Source organism: Oncorhynchus mykiss, chromosome 2, assembly GCF_057628025.1.
Source record: "Oncorhynchus mykiss isolate SJ-2025 chromosome 2, ASM5762802v1, whole genome shotgun sequence".
Taxonomy (NCBI): Eukaryota; Metazoa; Chordata; class Actinopteri; order Salmoniformes; family Salmonidae; genus Oncorhynchus; species Oncorhynchus mykiss.
Window position 1 is genome coordinate 54935697 of NC_143023.1, and position 21836 is coordinate 54957532.

Below are 21836 nucleotides of genomic sequence, written 5' to 3' on the forward strand. Positions count from 1 at the left end.
GTTATTTTAAGGGATTATCAGTGGCCCAGGCGTCTTTAAGATTTCATTACATGCTTTATGAATTTCAATGTGCAATTGATGTTTGTTTATTTTTCAATAATTATTCACTCACTTAGGTTGGAGTCACTAAAACTCATTTTTCAACCACTCCACAAATTTCTTGTTAACAAACTATAGTTTTGGTAAGTCGGTTAGGACATCTACTTTGTGCATGACACAAGCAATTATTTACAGACAAGATTATTTCACTTATAATTCACTGTACAATTCCAGTGGGTCAGAAGTTTACATACACTTAAAAAAAAAAACATTTTACAACTTTTTTTCTCCCCAATTTTGAGGTATCCAATTGGTAGTAGTTAGTCTTTTCTCATCGCTGCAACTCCCGTACGGACTCGGGAGAGGCGAAGGTCGAGAGCCATGCGTCCTCCGAAACACAACCCAACCAAGCCACACTGCTTTTTGACACAATGCACATCCAACCCGGAAGCCAGCCAGTGTGTCGGAGGAAACACCGTACACCTGGCGACCTGGTCAGCGTGCACTGCACCCTGCCCACCACAAGAGTCGCTAGTCCGTGATGACAGTATAAACACAATGGTACCACGCAGCTGTCATACCGCTCAGGAAGGAGACGCGTTCTGTCTCCTAGAAATGAACGTACTTTGGTGCAAAAAGTGCAAATCAATCCCAGAACAACAGCAAAGGACCTTGTGAAGATGCTGGAGGAAACAGGTACAAAAGTATCTATATCCACAGTAAAACGAGTCCTATATCAACATAACCTTAAAGGACGCTCAGCAAGGAAGAAGCCACTGCTCCAAGTCCGCCATAAAAAAGCGGACAAAGATTGTACTTTTTGAAGAAATGTCCTCTGGTCTGATGAAACAAAAATATAATTGTTTGGCCCTAATGACCATTGTTTGGAGGAATAAGGGGGAGGCTTGCAAGTTGAAGAACACCATCCCAACTGTGAAGCACAGGTTGGCAGTATCATGTTGTGGGGGTGCTTTGCTGCAGGAGGGACTGGTACACTTCACAAAATAGATGGCATCATGAGAAAGGAATATATTGAAGCAACATCTCAAGGCATCAGTCAGGAAGTTAAAGCTTGGTTGCAAATGGGTCTTCCAAATGAACAATGACCCCAAGCATATTTCCAAAAATGTGGCAAAATGGTTTAAGGACAACAAAGTCAAGGTATTGGAATGATCATCACAAAGCCCTGACCTCAATCCTATAGTAAATGTGTGGGCAGAACTGAAGAAGTGTGTGCGAGCAAGGAGGCCTATGAACCTGACTCAGTTGCACCAGCTCTGTTAGGAGGAATGGGCCAAAATTCACCAAATGTATTGTGGGAAGCTTTTGGAAGGCAACCCGAAAAGTTTGACCCAAGTTAAAGGCAATGCTACCAAATACTAATTGAGTATATGTACTCTTCTGACCCACTGGGAATGTGATGAAAGAAATGAAAGCTGAAATAAGTCATTCTCTCTACTATTATTCTGACATTTCACATTATTAATTAAAGTGGTGATCAAAACTGACCTAAGACAGGGAATTGTTACTAGAATTAAATGTCAGAAATTGTGAAAACTGAGTTTAAATGTATTTGTAAACTTCCGACTTCAACTGTACCTTTTCAAATATTGCATTTTGCAAATAGTGTACAGTTCAAGTGACACCTTTCATCAATTTGTCGTGTTTATGTAATGTAGTATTGTGTTGCAAGGTCAATACACTTTACTGAGTTATAAATCAGGCTGAAAATAAGGCATACATTGATAATTAAATTGAAAGCTACAATGTAATGGTTATCACTGTGAGGACCCTCTAGGTTGTAAATGCAAGTAATCTGCAAATCCTATACCATGCATGATAATTAAATGCTTGGGGGAACACAGACACATGAACAGAAACATGAACAGCACACACACGGAGAGTTACGACGGTAATGATTCATATTGTGCATTGACACATGGGAGCTATTGGGCCGACAGTCTGTCGTATCAGCCTTGCCTCCTGAGTCCTGCTTGGATCGTTGTATAGTAGGTAAAGCTTTGGAGCCCCTTAATCTAGCCCACTGGGAGTGGCTGACGAACAGAAAGGAACAAGTATTGGTATTTGGTATTTTATTAGGATCCCCAGTAGCTGTTGAGAAAGCAGCAGCTACTCTTCCTGGGGTCCACACAACATAAAACATGACATAATACAAAAAATGTATAAACAACACCAGCTCAAAGACAGAACTACATACATTAAATAAATATCACAAACACACACACACAAATGTGTATTTTATTGTGTCTGCGTTCCTGTATGTGTGTGTACTAGTATGTTGTTCCGGGCGGTATACCGTATTTTACTATACACCGGTATTTATGCACGGACCGGTTTGGGTTTTTACTTTACCTTCTATAACGGTATTTTAATGTTTGGTTTGTTAAATGTGATACGCCGTGTGTAACATCTATTTTTATAATTTACTTTGCTACTTGAGTCATCCCTCTCCACTCTCTCTCTCCATGCTGCTTTCCACACAGACCTGGTCACTCAAGGAGCGCATTTGTTGTTGCTTGACCACGAGACACTTTCGTTCAGTCTACATGGTCAACGCAGCACATGCAACAATGTTGATGACAACAATGTTGTTTCAACTTTGATCTTAATATAAATCCACACGCATTCTATAATTGCAATATTAGTTTGTGTTTCTTACATCTGCAAACAGCTAGTTTGTTATTTCTTAGCAAGTTCAGCTAAATTGTGTTAGCCACTAATGCTAATTGCTAGTTAGCTGGCTAGTCAACAAGCTATTACAAGTACTGAGTCAGAGCAAACGTAGCTAGCTAATACAGCCTGATCCCAGTACTGGTGGAGGCTTGAATCGGCATGTTTTTTGTGCAACAGTATCTTCTTAATCAGAGGAATAGGCGAAGCATGAATATGTTGGCTATATGAATAAAAATGTAATTTAGCCAAAGATTATAGGGTCCCCTAGGAAACACTGAACATCACTTTGGTTCCTACCCTGTCACAATAACTCGCCCATGGCATTTTCATTCGTTGTCATGTTAAGCACTGTATTCAAAGTGCCCACTATTATTTATATTCTAACTATAGAATTATAATAAACATTCTATTTCCATGATTCTAAAAGTTCACCGATCTAAATCGCAATTGAAGCATTTGGTTAAAAATAAGGCCTAGTATTTTTGCCCATATCGTGGCAGTGTGGAAATGCTCTCAAATGAGTGCAGGAAATGCAGGAAACTATTTTAGATTAAAGTTGAATTGAACAGTATAAAACAATCACAATTGGGAAAGACCCATTTTAAAATAATGTAGAATATATGTGTTGCCACCCCAGGGTCACAAACTACTCATAAAACAAATGTAGAACTTTTATTTTAAAGTCTGTAGAAATAGAAACTCCAGCACACTGGTGAGCATAATGCTCCAAAAATGTAACAGATCTTATATTTCAGTCTCAATAGGCCTTCATCAGGGATTTCTACTGATGTTATTAGGAGATCAGGACCAAACTTGTTTGTATGGTCTATGTTGAATCATGATAAGGTCTGATGATGGTGGGTGTTTCAAACTTTCAATAAGACAGAGGTTTCTCCCTATCCTCTAATCAAAAACATAAAATACCATCAAAAATGTGAAAAATACCATGATATGATATTTTGGCCCTATCGCCCAGCCCTAACTGTGAGCATACAGTTTGTGTGCGTTTGTGTGAGAGAAAAAGGAAGGGGACTATACCGTAAGATACCTCATGCGATGTCAGCTAGAATTACCGCTCCTAATAGTAATTGCCTTCTCACATGATGTCTCACTGTAGTCTCATCACAGCCTAGTAATTGAAATTGTGTGCATGCACCCCCATGCCTTTAATTTGTTTGTGTATGTGTGTGTGGTTGATGTTTTCTCCTACTGACTAGAATAAATGTGTTCAACCTCTGTAGTGTATTATGAGCTTCAAATTAATATTTATGGAGTGTATATGTAAAAAATATATATATAAAAAAATGAATGGGTGCCTTCAATGGGTAGGACAGTGTAATTACCAGAATGTAATGAATAGAACTGTAGCAAACACAGCCATTACAATGGCAACATTTCCCCCTACATATATGACCTAGGTACAGATCTAGGATCAGCTTCCACTTCCCCAATCCTAACCTTAACCATTAGTGGGGAACATGCAAAACTGAATAAAGATCAGCTTCTGGAAGCAACTTCATCCTACTGCAGATATGACAGTATGAGTGTTTCTCTGTTCCTGTAGATGTCCAGGATCTGTGTCCGGCTCTGGACCTTCTGCGTTGTGCCATCAGAGACAATCATACTGAGGCCCAGAGCCGACAATTTTCAGAACAGCTGCTCAGCATCACCCTGGCCTTCCTCAACACACAAGTCAGGGCCGTCCTCTCCGCCACAGAGGGTAAGACACTTCTCTCGCCGCGTTCCCCATGCTTTTGCATGCACTGCTTGCAGGTTAAACCCATGTTCATTGCTACATACGCCAGTAGATTCTGGAGGTTGCTAACAAACTTTCAAAAAACATTTTGGATAAAATGACCACATGTAAATAAAATAAAAAAGGTTTAAAAACCGTGAACAATCCCTTTAAGATTTTTGAGGGGACACTGCATCAACCTGCTTAGCTACAGCATCCAGTTGCTGTAAGCATGATGCATTAGGAGTGCTGCCTCCTAATGCATGAACATTCAATTCTCTGGCTATAGCTCTGATGGACGTTCCTGCAGTCAGCAAGCCAATTGCAACATCCCTCAGAACTTGAGACATCTGTGGCATTGTGTTGTGTGACAAAACTTCACATTTTTTGGATCTTTTATTGCAGCTCATGAGACATGGGACTAATACTTTACATGTTGCGTTTATATTTTTGTTCAGTGTAGAAAAGTCTATAGAAATAGAAACTCCAACACACTGGTGACCTTAATGCTCCATAAATGTACCAATCTTATATTTCAGTCTCAATAGGCCTTCATCAGGGATTTGTACTGATGTTGTTAGGAGATCAGGACCAAACTTGAGTTTGTATGGTCTATGTTGAATCATGATAAGGTCTGATGATGGTGGGTGTTTCAAACTTTCAATAACACAGAGGTTTCTCCCTATTCTCTAATTTCTTTCTTCACAGAGCTGGATGAGAACCTGCAGGAGTGTGTGGAGATCTTGGATAGTTACGTCTCGGATCTGCGTACCTTCATGAAGAGGTTTCCCTGGCCAACAGGTGGCGACACTTCCACCCTTGTCCCATCCCCCATACCTGTACCTGAGGAGGTGGAGAATGATGACTGGAGTTCCCTCTCTTCTGAGGTAAAAACACAGTGAAGCTTTCAGAATAGCTACTTTATTGTCGATTCTTCCACTCAAATTAATCACACTTATACACACGCACATACCCACACAAGGAGCAGAGTGGGCATGAATCCTCAGCGACATCCTAGATGGGTAATCATGATAATGGCTTGAATTTATGTCACACTTTTTAACTAAAGGCCTCAAAGCGCTTCACATTGTGCTAGGGTAACTCTTGACATCCACAACAGCCATTTTGCACCAGAATGGTTCTCCCCAATTGGCTTTCATTACATAATTATCTACAGTAATGACCAGATATCCGATTTCTGATACTGTGTGTGCGTCAAGGAGGTGGTCGAGCGGGCAGTGCTGACCAAGCAGATTCCCCGGGCCCAGGCCTACCTGAGGAGCCAGAACAGGCCAGATCAGCGGCTGGAGGAGTTGAGGAGTACGGGGCTGCGTCTGGCCTTCAACTGCCTGACACACAAAGACCTGGAGCAGGCCACTGCACTGCTCAGGAACATGGTGAGACTATGGCTATGTTCGGTTTGTTTTCACTAATCCATTCTGGAAGGATTCTGTATGGAGGAATGGTCTAAGATCCCTCCGGATGCGTTCTCCAACTCCATAAAACCTTTTAGAAAAAGGCTCATTGTCGTTATCCTCACAAGGTGAGGTATCGAAGGGTATTGAAAACTGGGGTGTCAATAATGTTGTCTTCTACCTTTTTGAGAAAAAAAAAATATTACTTGTTTAACAAAATCTCTTTCTCTGAGCAATTGTATTAGTATAAAATAATTGAATTTCCCCCCAAAATGTAGCATACAATATAATAGACCAGTATTAGAATTTATTTTATACAGTCATTTTTTTTTTCAGACCCCACTGTTGGTTGCCCTTAGTTGTTCAAAGTTGGTAGAATCTTATTCTTATTATGCCAAAAGGGCTTCCACCAAGTATTACCTCTGGGGTAATCTTTATATTCGTAGTTAGACAATGATTAACAATATAATATAAAACTAAATAAACAATATAGCAGCGAGCAGCAATGAACGGTGTTCAGAGGATGATAGAAAGGACACAAGATCAGTTGAATAGCGAAGCAAGCACTCTATCATGTAGAAACATGAAGGATCTTCCTTTATGTGCAATCATAAGTTTAAATACAACATGTGAAGTGAATCTGATGAACGGTTCATGAGGAGAAGATGATTGCAGATCATTTTTAGCATTAGCGTTACATATGCAGTAATTAGTTATTAGTAGTTTCCTTGTTTTTTTAGATATCAATACAAAATTCAGTGGGCTTCATCTTAGGGATGTCCATGATAGCGATGACAAGTTTCAAGTTGATAGGCCACCGTGGAGTGGATTTCCAGTGGTTTAAATTGACACGTAAAATCCAATTTGGATTTGTCAACTCAGCCATCTCTTAGCCAATCCCTTGGCTTTTCTCAAACTAAGTTAAGAGATATACCATGGACCTGTTACTTATCCTTCATGAGAATATGTTTTCCCAAGATGGAGGAGAATCTTTCCTGATAGACCTCATGAAATGTGGTCAGCATTAGAAAAGACACTTACATACAAAGTTTCAAGTCTCTAGGTCAAACAGGGTGGTGAATAGGAGGGTTTAAGTGAGATTGCTTATAACAGAGCCACCTATAGGCCAATCGTGCCATTCTTTTTCACCAAGTTATTCATAGCCTGTAGTTCTGTGTGCCAAATTAGAAAAAAAGGTACCAATCTATGCTTCAGTTATTTGACTATGTCAAAACTATTTATTTTTCATCTAAGAATAACAACAGCTTTGCTGTGAACCCCTAAAAAAAATCTCACAATTACCCTTGGACAAAATAACTCAGACATATTTAAGGGAGCTGATCTATAACATATTTAGACACAAGTTACAATGCAATGTCTACATGATCAAAAAAAAGTTGAACCCTTAGCTACAAAGAAAAATGGTCAACTTATATATGGCTAAAACCTAAGCTCAGAAATTATAACCAGACCAAAACACCTATGATCCAGAACCTTATGTCACCTGACAAGAAATCAAAGAACCTTGTTGAGAACTGGGATACTGCTTCTGGCAATTGAATTAGGTAGGTTCAATGCCATAAATAAAGAAGAGCGGCTATAAACTGGTTGTTTGTTTAGCAGCAAAACCGACGTGTGCACAGCTACGGGGTTGGCTTATATTGTTGGCAACATGTAAACTATATTTTTCGTTTCCAATGTTTATTGAAAAAATAAATACATTTGCACAATGAGCACTTGTTGTCTCTCAAATACATCGTTGCAGTTGTTGGAAAGCTAGCTAGCAATTATTTTACTATATTAGCATAGAGGTGACATCAGTCTAACACCTCAAACCAAGACATTATATCATCACTAGATAAAACGAGTACTGTACTAGCTCTAGGGTGCCAATAATTCTATCCATGCCATTTGTCTTTATTATTTTTTATAAAACTGTTGAACTTAAAATAAAATTGGTTCTGCAGTGTTGAAAATCCATTTTTTTTAAAATTTCACCTTGTTTTAGAATAAATGTGGGATTTCTTTGTTAATACAAGGGTGCCAATACATTTTGCCGCAACTGTATGTATGTATGTACTTGTGTGCATGTATAAGTATGATCAGTTTTCTTTGGATACAGCAAATACGGTGTCTTATAAGCCCATGTGGGCTGGGCATCATGAAGATGCATGACACTATAATATAATCAACCAATTCATCAATCATATAACATTACTTGACAGTGGTTACACTGCATGATTATTTTACATAACCCACAAGACGTAGACAGAGCTTTGCTATTCAATGTGCCCAGAGTCTGTGAAAACAGGGATGATGTTAGCATCTCACTCACACCCCATGACCCAGCAGGAATGTTGGTGTGTCCTCCATGACTAAATGGTAATTTCTCATGCAACTGAAACAGGAGTCTCCTTGTTTTTGTTGTTGTTTGTACTGTGGATAAAAAAACACCGGCATTCTCTGTTTTCAGGGTTTCAACGTAAAGAAGCAACTGCATAACATATGCCTCTACACAGATGACCGGGACCTAAGGGACTTTGTGGTAAGACCAGCATTTTGAGCAAATGCGACGATCGCATCGAACATTGACTTTCATTATTTGGATGATTTGACTGTTTTTAAAAACTCATTCCAGCCAGACAAGCGGGTACACTGCATTGAGTTGAAAAACATAGTCCTTATCAACATCTCTTTATGAACATTACCTTTTGAACTCATTACCTTTTGCCAGCCTCAGAGGCGATTTAAGATTTTGGGGGGGGGGTTTCAATTACTGTGTGCAGGTGGAGGAGTTGTCAAAGCAGAGCTATTTGTCTGATGAAGAGACACAGAGGGTGGAATTCATCAAACAGATTGAGGCTTTGTGTGCGGTGCCTGAGACGCGCTGCACAGACCCTGTGGGCAGACAACGGTACGAGATAAAACGGGACTATTCACTGCATTTGGTTTTTCAGTTTTATCTTCGTGTGCTTTTCTCCTGTCAGGATTTCTGACACTGTATCCATCTGGGTCGTGTTCTTTAGTCACCAAACAGAAGAAAACACATGTGAAGGTGGTCCCTCCCTTTTTGTGTCCTTAATGAACATGGCCCTGAATGCCAGTAGTTGTTTTTCTCTGCTTACATGACATGACAAAATGTTAGCAGTAAACATTATTATTTATTTTTTTCCTCAATCATTTATCTTTAGTCTTGCTCTATGGCAATCACTTCCTGTTTTAGCAATACGGTACTGTATACTGCTTTTTCTCAGGGTTCCTCAGATGTCCCAGACAGACCCAGGGTCTAAGAGTCTGCTGGAGGAGCTGGTAGACCAGAGAGGCTCCCAGTCAGAACAGACACTGTGGAGCTCGCTGCGTCTGGACTGGGTCAGACATTGGGACCACAACACCCAGCGAGCCATCCTGCTGTCACGCCTACAAGACTCGGGTAGGACTCTCTTAACCCTGCGTTCACACCCTATATGAGTCATTGTAAGTACGAGATCCCGATTTGGAAAAACATTCAGCTTTCAAGTGGTAAATACAAGTTGGAAACTCGTATCAGGACCCCGACTTTCCCGTCATGCTGAACTCTGACTTCACCCACAACAGAAATTAATTTGATGACAGCATTTTCTGCACTAAATCCACTCCTATAATTAAACTCCTGTCAATTTGGTTATAGTCTATGTTCTATGAGAGGGTAAAACATTTATTTTCACCATGATTTAACTTCTAAGTGGTCTGCCTGTGCAATCATTAAATTGTGTTGTGCCACGTCAGAATTCCAAATGATCACATTTTCATAAAACTTAAAAAAAAAAAAAAAAAAAAATACCTGCACTCCCGATCGCCATGTCAGCTCTGCTTCTAGCTCCTAAGCAACTTTGCACAAGCATTTCACTTCACCCGCAATAACATCTGCTAAATATGTGTATGTGACCAATACAATTTGATTTGATTTGATTACATGGTGTGGGCATACTTGTCTAGAACACATACACTACCATTCAAAAGTTTTGGGTCACTTAGAAATGTCCTTGTTTTTGAAAGAAAAGTTGTTGTTTTTTCTCCATTTAAAATAACATCAAATTGATCAGAAATACAGTGTTGACATTGTTAATGGTGGAGGCAATGTCTCTGGGTGCTTTGGTGGTCAAGTGGGAGATTTGTACAGGGTAAAGGGATCTTAAAGGAAGACTATCACTCCATTTTGCAACGCCATGCCAGAACCTGTGGACGGCTCTTAATTGGAGCCAATTTCCTCCTACAACAGGAAAATGACCCAAAGCACAGCTCCAAACTATGCAAGAACTATTTAGGGAAGAAGCAGTCAGCTGGTATTCTGTCTATAATGGAGTGGCCAGGACAGTCACCGGATCTTAACCCTACTGAGTTGTTGTGGGAGCAGCTTTACCGTATGGTACGTAAGAAGTGCCCATCAAGCCAATCCAATTTGTGGGAGGGGTGAAATCTCTTCAGATTACCTCACCAAATTGACAACTAGAATGCCAAAGGTCTGCAAGGCTGTAATTGCTGGAGGATTGCTGCAAATGGATGATTCTTTGACGAAAGTTTGAAGGACACAATTATTATTTCAATTACAAATCATTCTTTATAAATTTGTCAGCGTCTCGACTATATTTCCTATTCATTCATTTCATGTATGTTTTCATGGAAAACAAGAACATTTCTAAGTGACCCCAAACTTTTGAACGGTAGTGGACATCCGTCTATATTTCGCCATGACAAAGTATATACAGTGCCTTGCGAAAGTATTCGGCCCCCTTGAACTTTGCGACCTTTTGCCACATTTCAGGCTTCAAACATAAAGATATAAAACTGTATTTTTTTGTGAAGAATCAACAACAAGTGGGACACAATCATGAAGTGGAACGACATTTATTGGATATTTCAAACTTTAACAAATCAAAAACTGAAAAATTGGGCGTGCAAAATTATTCAGCCCCCTTAAGTTAATACTTTGTAGCGCCACCTTTTGCTGCGATTACAGCTGTAAGTCGCTTGGGGTATGTCTCTATCAGTTTTGCACATCGAGAGACTGACATTTTTTCCCATTCCTCCTTGCAAAACAGCTCGAGCTCAGTGAGGTTGGATGGAGAGCATTTGTGAACAGCAGTTTTCAGTTCTTTCCACAGATTCTGGATTGGATTCAGGTCTGGACTTTGACTTGGCCATTCTAACACCTGGATATGTTTATTTTTGAACCATTCCATTGTAGATTTTGCTTTATGTTTTGGATCATTGTCTTGTTGGAAGACAAATCTCCGTCCCAGTCTCAGGTCTTTTGCAGACTCCATCAGGTTTTCTTCCAGAATGGTCCTGTATTTGGCTCCATCCATCTTCCCATCAATTTTAACCATCTTCCCTGTCCCTGCTTAAGAAAAGCAGGCCCAAACCATGATGCTGCCACCACCATGTTTGACAGTGGGGATGGTGTGTTCAGGGTAATGAGCTGTGTTGCTTTTACGCCAAACATAACATTTTGCATTGTTGCCAAAAAGTTCAATTTTGGTTTCATCTGACCAGAGCACCTTCTTCCACATGTTTGGTGTGTCTCCCAGGTGGCTTGTGGCAAACTTTAAACGACACTTTTTATGGATATAAGAAATGGCTTTCTTCTTGCCACTCTTCCATAAAGGCCAGATTTGTGCAATATACGACTGATTGTTGTCCTATGGACAGAGTCTCCCACCTCAGCTGTAGATCTCTGCAGTTCATCCAGAGTGATCATGGGCCTCTTGGCTGCATCTCTGATCAGTCTTCTCCTTGTATGAGCTGAAAGTTTAGAGGGACGGCCAGGTCTTGGTAGATTTGCAGTGGTCTGATACTCCTTCCATTTCAATATTATCGCTTGCACAGTGCTCCTTGGGATGTTTAAAGCTTGGGAAATCTTTTTGTATCCAAATCCGGCTTTAAACTTCTTCACAACAGTATCTCGGACCTGCCTGGTGTGTTCCTTGTTCTTCATGATGCTCTCTGCGCTTTTAACGGACCTCTGAGACTATCACAGTGCAGGTGCATTTATACGGAGACTTGATTACACACAGGTGGATTGTATTTATCATCATTAGTCATTTAGGTCAACATTGGATCATTCAGAGATCCTCACTGAACTTCTGGAGAGAGTTTGCTGCACTGAAAGTAAAGGGGCTGAATAATTTTGCACGCCCAATTTTTCAGTTTTTGAATTGTTAAAAAAGTTTGAAAATCCAATAAATGTCGTTCCACTTCATGATTGTGTCCCACTTGTTGTTGATTCTTCACAAAAAAATACAGTTTTATATCTTTATGTTTGAAGCCTGAAATGTGGCAAAAGGTCGCAAAGTTCAAGGGGGCCGAATACTTTCGCAAGGCACTGTATTTCGCTGAGATGTGCTCAATCTAAACAGTGGACCAAATTATTCAACTCCATTTTTTTCCTTCAACTACCATCACGCAACACAAATGTATCCTGTGTGTGTGTTTGTGTGTGTGTGTGTTTGTGTGTGTGTGTGTGTGTGGTCGAACTGTGCCTGCGGGGCTGTTGCATTGCCACATCAACATCAGACTCTACAGAGCCACACGACCAGCAGTTTGAACATTGTAGATTGAACATTGTAGATTGAAGATTGTAACCTCCTAAATTGATAGTGCAGGTTGTTTTGGAGATTTTACAGTTAGCTACCTACTTCACATGCTGATGTTGACTTTGGTATTATCAGAGACACCTTATAGGCTTGGGGGGTCTTGAGGCTGTGTGAGAGCGATAAGATTTGACAGAATATTACAGATTTCCCCACACACACAGTAATGGTTGTACATTTTGGGCAAATCTGATGACAACCCGAATGTGTTCAGAGCATTTTGAGCCCAAACTGACATCTTTCCAAGAAGTAGATTAGGATAAAAACAACTTTGTTTGAGGCCTGTGCTCGTTTTCAAAGTGCCTGAAGCTGTTGTCTCTGCCTGCTGGTTGCTATATATGCGAGAGAGCATGCTCACATGAGAGAGGCAATGCGCACTTACAAAGACCAGAAGAGTGGCAATTTTTTTCAGTAGAGATCTTATATGCTTTGTTCTACGAGCTAATCTTCATCAGATAACATCACTTTTTTTTAAGCATTTATGTACAGTAATCAACACAAGCAGATAAAGGCTTCATAATTCATAAAGGTAATGTTAACTGTTAACAAAACGTTATAAGATCTTCTAAGCCCGTGTTAACCTCATGCATTATTTTCGCCATATATGCCAAAACATTCTTTCCCCATTAATATCCCCAATTGGAATGGCCAACAAACCAGAGGTAGAAAATGTTAACATTTTTTTTTTTTTTTAGGATGAGCTCTATTATAAAAAGTATTGTTCTCCCATATTAGTATTATTTAACCCTGTAAATCATAGGAATTTGTGGTTTTGGGTGTATTATTCCTTGAAGGACAACAGCAAAACGTTATTTATCCCATAATGTAATAGCTGTACTTTTAATTTATGGTTTACGTAGCTAGTTAGCAAGTGAATGGTCCCAAGTTGTTGTTCCGAGTTGACAAGTCGTTCCTCTGATAGGTTGTGAATGCGGCATAAGTTCTGTTTGTGCTAGGGCTGTCACTTTTTTCCCCCCAAACATTGATGTTAAAAAAAAATTGATGTGCAATATTGTCCAAAAATCCATATTGACATGCACTGTCTGCTACCAGATGTTTAATACAAATCTATCACTTCTCATTGGAGTATACTGTCATTTAACCAGCATTTTTTTGCTTTGTATGGAAAGCCATCAACAGTTTGAGTCTAACATTCGGTGTTGTCTCCCTCATAAATTACCATGCTACCGCAAATTGAGCAACATAATAGCAGAGTGTGCAACATGACAGTGGAGCACCTGTCAATTGAAACAGCGGGAAACAACTGAAAGCAACTATATCAGACCTAATCATAAGTATTCACCTTGGTTTTCTTCACATTTTATTGTGTTACAAAGTGTGATTAAAATTGATAGAATTACTCTGTATTGTCAAAGTGGAAGAAAAATTCTATATATTTTTTAAAGATTAATGTTATACCTTGATTAGATAAGTAGGTGGTTTGAAATCTTCTTAGGTGGTTAGAAATCAGATACAAATCTGATTCCTGGCCTTGCGATTTGTCTGAACAGTCAAATCGGATTTATTTGCCCTCAGGTGGTTTTTAGACGGTTATTTGACATATCTTGTTGCTTGCTAGTTACTCTGTAGGGTGTTTACCCATAAGAGTATTATTTAATTCAGTGTTTATAAAGAAATATTCAATCTATATTTTAATATTTTTTATTTCACCTTTATTTAACCAGGTAGGCTAGTTGAGAACAAGTTCTAATTTACAACTGCGACCTGGCCAAGATAAAGAAAAGCAGTGCGACACAAACAACAACACAGATTACACATGGAATAAACAAACATGCAGTCAATAATACTGTAGAAAAAGTCTATATACAGTGTGTGCAAATGAGGTACGATAAGGGAATAAATAGGCCATGGTGGCAAAGTAATTACAATATAGCAATTAAACACTGGAATGGTAGATGTGCAGAAGATGAATGTGCAAGGTGAGATACTGGGGTGCAAAGGAGCAAGATAAATACAGTATGGGGATGAGGTAGTTGGATGGGCTATTTACAGATGGGCTATGTACAGGTGCAGTGATCTGTGAGCTGCTCTGACAGCTGGTGCTTAAAGCTAGTGAGGGAAATATGAGTATCCAGCTTCAGTGATTTTTGCAGTTCGTTCCAGTCATTGGCAGCAGAGAACTGGAAGGATAGGCGGCCAAAGGAAGAATGGGCTTTGGGGGTGACCAGTGACATATACCTGCTGGAGCGCGTGCTACAGGTGGGTGCTGCTATGGTGACCAGTGAGCTGAGATAAGGCGGGGCCTTACCTAGCAGAGACTTGTAGATGACCTGGAGCCAGTGGGTTTGGTGACGAGTATGAAACGAGGGCCAGCCAACAAGAGCGTACAGGTCACAGTGGTGGGTAGTATATGGGGCTTTGGTGACAAAACGGATGGCACTGTGATAGACTGCATCCAATTTGTTGAGTAGAGTGTTGGAGGCTATTTTGTAAATGATATCGCCGAAGTCAAGGATCTGTAGGATGGTCAGTCCTTTATCTGGGAATCTCAGACGATACGAAAGAGAGGTTGTTTTAGGGGTTGCAACAATTTCGGCAGATAATTTTAGAAAGAGAAGGTCCAGATTGTCTAGGCCGGCTGATTTGTAGGAGTCCAGATTTTGCAGCTCTTTCAGAACATCATAGAGAATTGCAACAAAAAAAAACAATGGCGCATACCCTATGTCTCTTCACAAGTTACAGACTATCTACTTAGAATTTAACATGATTAGAGTAAATAGAATGTCATTGTAGCCATGCTCAAAAAGTGGCCACTGCTCAATAGAACACTTTTACTGCTCCGCCGGTGCTAACTTCAAATCTCAACTGACAGTCTAGCTAGTGGCTGCAGGTTCCTGTGTGATAACATGGGGTTTTTCTAAATGACATCTGTGGAATACAAAGCTAAATTCGGTCTTTATATTTAGAAATGTACAAAGCTAAAAGACCGAATTTCAATATTTACCCTCCCCGAAGACAATATGTTCCAATTTTCATGGGGTATTTCTGAGTCTTACCATTTTAAATCAGCATAGAAACGGACTCTCTTAAAACCTGTTATGGCTGCATCCCTTTGTTCTCAATTTCCGCCTGAAGACATACCCAAATCTAACTGCCTGTAGCTCAGCCCCAGAGGCAAGGATATGCATATTCTTGGTATCATTTGAATTGAAACATTCTGAAGTTTGTGGAAATGTTAATTGAATGTAGGAGAATATAACACAGTAGATCTGGTGGAAGAAAAGAGAAAGAAAGAGTATACGTTTTCTGTTTGTTATTGTTGTAGTATCATCTTTCACATGTACTAGAATAGCCACACAGTCAGATAGGATGCTGGAGATAATTTTGATGGATAACACAAGAGGGCAACTGTAGGTGTGCAAAGTTTCAGACTGATAACTTCAGGAATGGGTGAGCTACATGACATTTAGCATGAAGTCACCCAGGTGTCCCACACAAGTTGCCCAAATGTACCCAAGTGGCCGAAGTGGTGAAATGACCTATAACTATATACAGCAGTGCAAATAACTATATACAACATATCAAAAAGCAATTCTAACACACACACACACAAAAAATGTTAAAAATATTAGAAAATAAATATTAAAAAAAAACAGTACACCCCTTGGAAGTCCTCGTCACAATGTTTTGCTGTCTGTGCCATGTCCCATAGCAGTCTCTTTCTGATGTAAAGCAGAGGCAAACTGAACAAGTGGTGCATTTCATGTGACACAGAACACAACGACGCCTCCATGCTGTGCCCTTTTGGCCCTGAGGCACAGTCATGCCTGCAGTAATGAACTGTGGCATATGAACACTGGGGGCACAGGTAGAGCGGGCAGCTTGGCACCGGGGGCTCCCAGTCGGAGTCGCTATCACTGTGAAAGAAAACATAAAACAAATATTTGTATTGTATGAGCCTTTTATCATCACATAAAATAAACAGATATGTATTGTATAGAGCAGAGGGAACAGTCACTAAGGTGAAGTGCTGTTCCATTCAACTCCGGCCATTGTTGTTTGTGTGTGTGTGTATATATATATATATATATATATATATATATACAAACCAACACACACACACAAACAAACAAACACATTTCATTGCAAAAAAAAAAAAACTTTTTAATGTTATATATAATATGTGTATATATTTATATTTCATAAAACGGCATTAACACTTACCCGTCCAGAAGTACGTCCTGTCCTTGCAAAAACAGCTCTTCAGTTAGTTTGAATCATAACACTCCAAGATTCCTCAAACAAAAAATCTGTCTCACTTTCACTTTTTCACTTTCACTTTAGACTTTGACTTTGCTTTACCTGATTTATTCGCCATATCTTCAATGAAATCGTTGAAACTACAACTTTCTGAAATACAGCTGCGCGTAAAAAGCCTTACAGCAACTCCTCTGATCGACAAGGCGAGAATGGAGTTCCCTGCGCGTGCGATTACAAACAAGGAATTGTGGTCCAACCCAAAACCATTACATACTGGCGTTTACCTCAGCTCATTGGCTATCTATCCAGCTAGATTTCAAGAAGATCAGTGGTCATTGGGCAGAAATATAGTCAATCATTGAAGCTTCGCTAAAATTATTGGTGCGTAAGGTAGTCATTGCTCATTGTCTTCAAATCAGCTCACTTCGGTCAATACTCCCCACAAAAAAAACAATGATGTTTGGCTGTGTTGCAAACATCTAGAGGAATGCACTGAAACCAACCATGACTAGATAAACGATTGTTTACGGGGTGTAATCACGTCGAATGCTCCGTAAATTGATAGAGATGGAATTCACGGCACAAACGGTTTACAAAATGTTTCGATTTAGGCTATAAAAATTGATTTTATCAAAGAAAACGGCACTTCATTTGATCACTGGCACCCTCAGGAAGAGAAATAAGAGCAAGATATCAGAATGTAAGTCATAATTTTACCTTCAGATGTGAATGTGTAAAAACTGTAATGGCGAAAAAAAATTTCTGTTGTTGATTGCTCTTCTCAAACAAAAGCATGGGATTTGTAATAGCTATTTTAAACCTAGTTTGATTACCAAGATTCTAATATTTTGAAGGGTGTAAGACACTTGCATTTTCAAGAATGTTTAATGTTACGAAGTTGTATTTTTAGTTGTCACTCTGAAATTTCCCCTGATGTTGATCCCTGTACGGGGATCACAGCCATAACAGGTTTTAACGTTGATTGAGCGGGGTTAGATGAATAGAAAGCCATAGTGCATTTGGATCTGACAAGGGTATCAAGTTGATTTTGATTGGTCCAAACCGCAGGAAGACCTCCAAATGTTATCACCTCCCAATGCCGAAAAATGGAAGAGATTATACCAAGAGCTGGGCGGTTTAAACCAAAATATAAATGCAACATGGAACATTTTCAAAGATTTTGCTGAGTTACAGTTCATATAAGGAAATCAGTCAATTGAAATGTATTCATTAGGCCCTAATCTATGGATTTCACTTGACTGGGAATACAGATATGCATCTGTTGGTCACAAAATTTAGGGGCGTGGATCAGAAAACCAGTCAGTATCTGGTGTGACCACCATTTGCCTCATACAGCGCGACACATCTCCCTCACATTGAATTTCATCTTGTTAGTCTGTATGTACCACTCATACATTTCTACCCTGTTAGGCTAAATTATAGAGAAATTAGCCAAATTTCAAAATGTTGAAATATGTTTGATAGAGAAGTAAAAATCATGTTCAGGTGTTCACCATTATGCTAGCTCAATCTTGCTCACTCAGAGCTATGGCTAATATCGGAACAACGTTTCCCCCAGCTAGGTTCCACCTTGTTAGGATTATGTGCTGGTTGGAAAATGCACCTAAAAAAATGTAAGTGCCTGAGCTTGACCAATACATTTTTCTGACAGTAAAACAGTCCTTTTTCTGATAGAATAGCTAAATGGATTTCAAAAGTTATGTGGTCCAAAAGGCACCGTATTGTAGAAATGAATCGACTGGGAAATGTATAACTTAAAATACATTGGATTAGTTAGACAATTTTTGAGTTGATAGCAAGCAAGCTAAAGTTATTAGCTGACTGGCTTTGGACTGAACATTGCTAGCAAGTTATGCTAGCTGACGTTAGTTGCTACTTACTAGCGACAAGATCATATATCCAGTCATTCTCGTTGTCTCAGTGTGTGTCCCTCAATGTCATTCCGCTTGAATGTCTTCGGGTCTGCATTTTTAAAGGTCAAGTCCAAAATGGAGGACATTAACAATCCCCCCCCCATTTGTGCCCATAGTGCAGAATAATTACTTAAAAAGCTGGACCGCTCCAGATCTGAATGGCAAGAGTGTCTGTAAGCTTTTCTTCCAGCCCAGCACATAACTGATTACAAATCTTACCCAATTGCCATGATTTGTTAAGTTGATTATTTAAGTCCGGTGTTAAAGCTGGGCTGGGACAAAACCCTTCACACACTCTTGCTCTTCAAGACTTTCTGCAATGACTGAAACAGACCAAAGCAGGAGAACAGTTGTTCCAGGTTGAAACAGCTTACCTAGTTAAGAGGTGATAAGACTCAGACCCATTGGTTCTGGAATAGAAAAGGTTCAATTAAGGTTTGCAATTTGGCGTCAATAACGTGACAGTAATTCTAACTAAAAAAACAAATGTGTGAATATCAATTAATGTAAACTGCACCATAGCAGGTTGGACTAAATAAGGTTACATAAACATGCCTACTACTAATAAGCATCTGCTGTCCAGAGGGTAACAGCAAACAGATCAATGTTTTCCCCCTAGTAAAGTTGGCACACTGTTGACTTTTCTTGCATTACTCATCTCATGTGTATTTACTGTATTCGATACTATTCTATGGTATCTTAGTCACTTAATGTTTACATATCTGTCATTACTCATCTCATATGTATATAGTGTTTTCTATACTATTCTGCGGTATCTCATTCACTTGATAATGTTTACATATCTTGCATTACTCATCGCATATGTATATACTGTATTCTATACTATTCTACGGTATCTTAGTCAATTAATGTTTACATATCTTGAGTTACTCATTGCATATGTATATACTGTATTCTATACAGACTCTCTGACATCGCTTGTCCATATGTATTTAGTCTTAATTCATTCCTACAGTACTTAGAGTTGTGTGTATTGGGTATATGTTGTGTAATGTGTTAGATAATACTGCTCTGTCTGAGCTAGAAGCACAAGCAAATTAGATTTGATTTGAGAAAGGATGCTAATCAGTCCATCTCTGAAACCTCTCAAAAAGCTAGACCAAAATAATACAGCTAGCTGCTAGGGTTGCTACAAGGCAGGTAGTACTTGAAGTACTCCCCTACAGACACAAACAAACATTATCAAGAACGCTTAGCCTCACCATCTAGGTTAGCTAGCAAGTTAACTAGCAAGCTAGACAGTTAGTTTATAAAAGCCAAAGTAAGCTAATGTAGCCATCTAGCCAGCCTAATGTTGCTTACAAGCTAGCAATCATCAGCTAGCTCGCTAGATAACGGGTATTGTGTAAACTTGAAAACTTGCCCAAGACAGTTCACATAATTGTTCATTAAAAAATGGAGCCAGTGTATTTATTACAAAATGTTGCTAAAATTAGATAGTTAATCTTGAGATTTTTACCTTTGCCTCGATTTGGCATTCTTGTCTCTGAGTTGAAACACGGCGCTGCACTTTCCAGAATGGCCACCTAATTAGTAGGAATAAAGAACTTTGCCCACCAGAGCTGCACACATTTACAAGCACAGACTTTTGTTCCAACTGTGCAAACCCCACGATTTACAACTACAAATAATTTTGGCACAGGTTAATCTCTAAATTAGTTACAAAACTCTGAGCGCGCAGATTCAACATCAGCAAATGTAATTTTGATTCACAGAAAAAGATTAATCAGTCGCAATTTTAGTAAATTAGTTTCATTCATCCTCAACACATTTCAAGTTACACGTTTGCAAGTGTTGTATTTATTCACACAAAGTTACGTGCTTGCGAGTGTTTTTGCATTTATTCTCAAAAGAAGTTACATGTTTGCTAATATTTTTTGCAACTACAAAACTGATTATACAGGTGCAACTCACATGTGACTCCCCATCCTCGATTGGGTCTTATATAGAATTTTTTTTAATTGTATTTTTATATTGGACAAAAGTAGAGACTGGTATATGGTATATCATCTACTGCAGTTGAGGAACAATGGGAAAGTAATTCTGCTTTGAAAGTTGATAAACTTGTACCCCACTTTGAAGAAAATGTCCCTTGAATGTTTTGGTACACCTACTGGAGAGCTCTTCTTTGTCTGCACCCATTATGCGTTGTTCGCACCCTCTTAAGCCTTAGCCCCACCCATCTCTTTTAGGATTCACATGTGAGGCCATGTGCTAAACAGAGTGAATAATGTAGGAAACAACCAAATATTTCACGACTAAAAGTGGTGAAAGTAGTAGCACAAATACACTTTATCTAGTTCTTGGCCTATATCCTAATCTGACTTTGGTGCAGGTCATGCTGTTCTTCTTATTACAGTCTCTGGTAAACACACTATCAAATAAAATCTATGTTTATTTGTCACATGCACAGGATACCGAAGGTGTAAACGCTACAGTTAAATGGTTGCTGAAATAGAAAGTGTCCAGATAACAATGATAAAATATGCATACAATAATTGTATATTATTCTTACCCAGGCACACTTGTCTAAATTGATGGGTCATGTGAAAGAAATACTATAACAACCCCCCAGCTAAGTGGATGGGTCACTATTGTCTAGACATGTAAACATGTACACATGTTAATGAAATACAATAGATGGCCGTAATCACCCCCATAATTAGCAATGCAAATTGTTTTCTGATACACAAATAATATTATTACGCAGATCATACACGTAATGTCAGCTAGAGAACCAGCAAGCTAACGTTCGCTAGCTACCTAACAGTACGCTTTTACTTGCAATGAAAATGACTTTCTGACAAAATTAGAAACGTATAATATCTGAAAATGTAGCTAGACACTTACCCGTATACGCGGATGAACGCATCACAGGCAGACTGCTACCCCTTTAACTCCATTTTGTTTGTAGTTACACCTGGTTTGGCCTGCGTTGTGTCAAGTGACTCCGGTTCACACTCACCGTAGTTGTAGTCCATTACAACAAAAATTCAGGTCAGCAATGTTGTTGAGAGCAGTCCATGTTGTAGAGAGCAGTCCAACGTTAGGTCTTTAAAAAAACCTGCGGTAGCCAGAATTACCTCCACATACTGAGCAGCTCACGTTATAGACAGACGCACTCTACATGGCAGAGCATTCCGAACTC

At 39.3% G+C, this 21836-nt stretch overlaps 1 protein-coding gene across 8 annotated transcripts in view; it reads left to right on the forward strand.

The window, feature by feature from the left end:
- spg11 (SPG11 vesicle trafficking associated, spatacsin) overlaps positions 1–21836 on the forward strand; it is a 98400-nt gene that overhangs the window by 8007 nt on the left and 68557 nt on the right. For all 8 annotated transcript variants that reach the window (XM_021565598.3, XM_090202360.1, XM_021565615.3 and 5 more), the window contains exons 9-14: positions 4298–4453; positions 5177–5355; positions 5689–5865; positions 8357–8428; positions 8670–8797; positions 9138–9313. In XM_021565598.3, coding sequence (XP_021421273.3) covers positions 4298–4453; positions 5177–5355; positions 5689–5865; positions 8357–8428; positions 8670–8797; positions 9138–9313 — 888 coding nt within the window. The remainder of the gene's footprint in view (positions 1–4297; positions 4454–5176; positions 5356–5688; positions 5866–8356; positions 8429–8669; positions 8798–9137; positions 9314–21836) is intronic.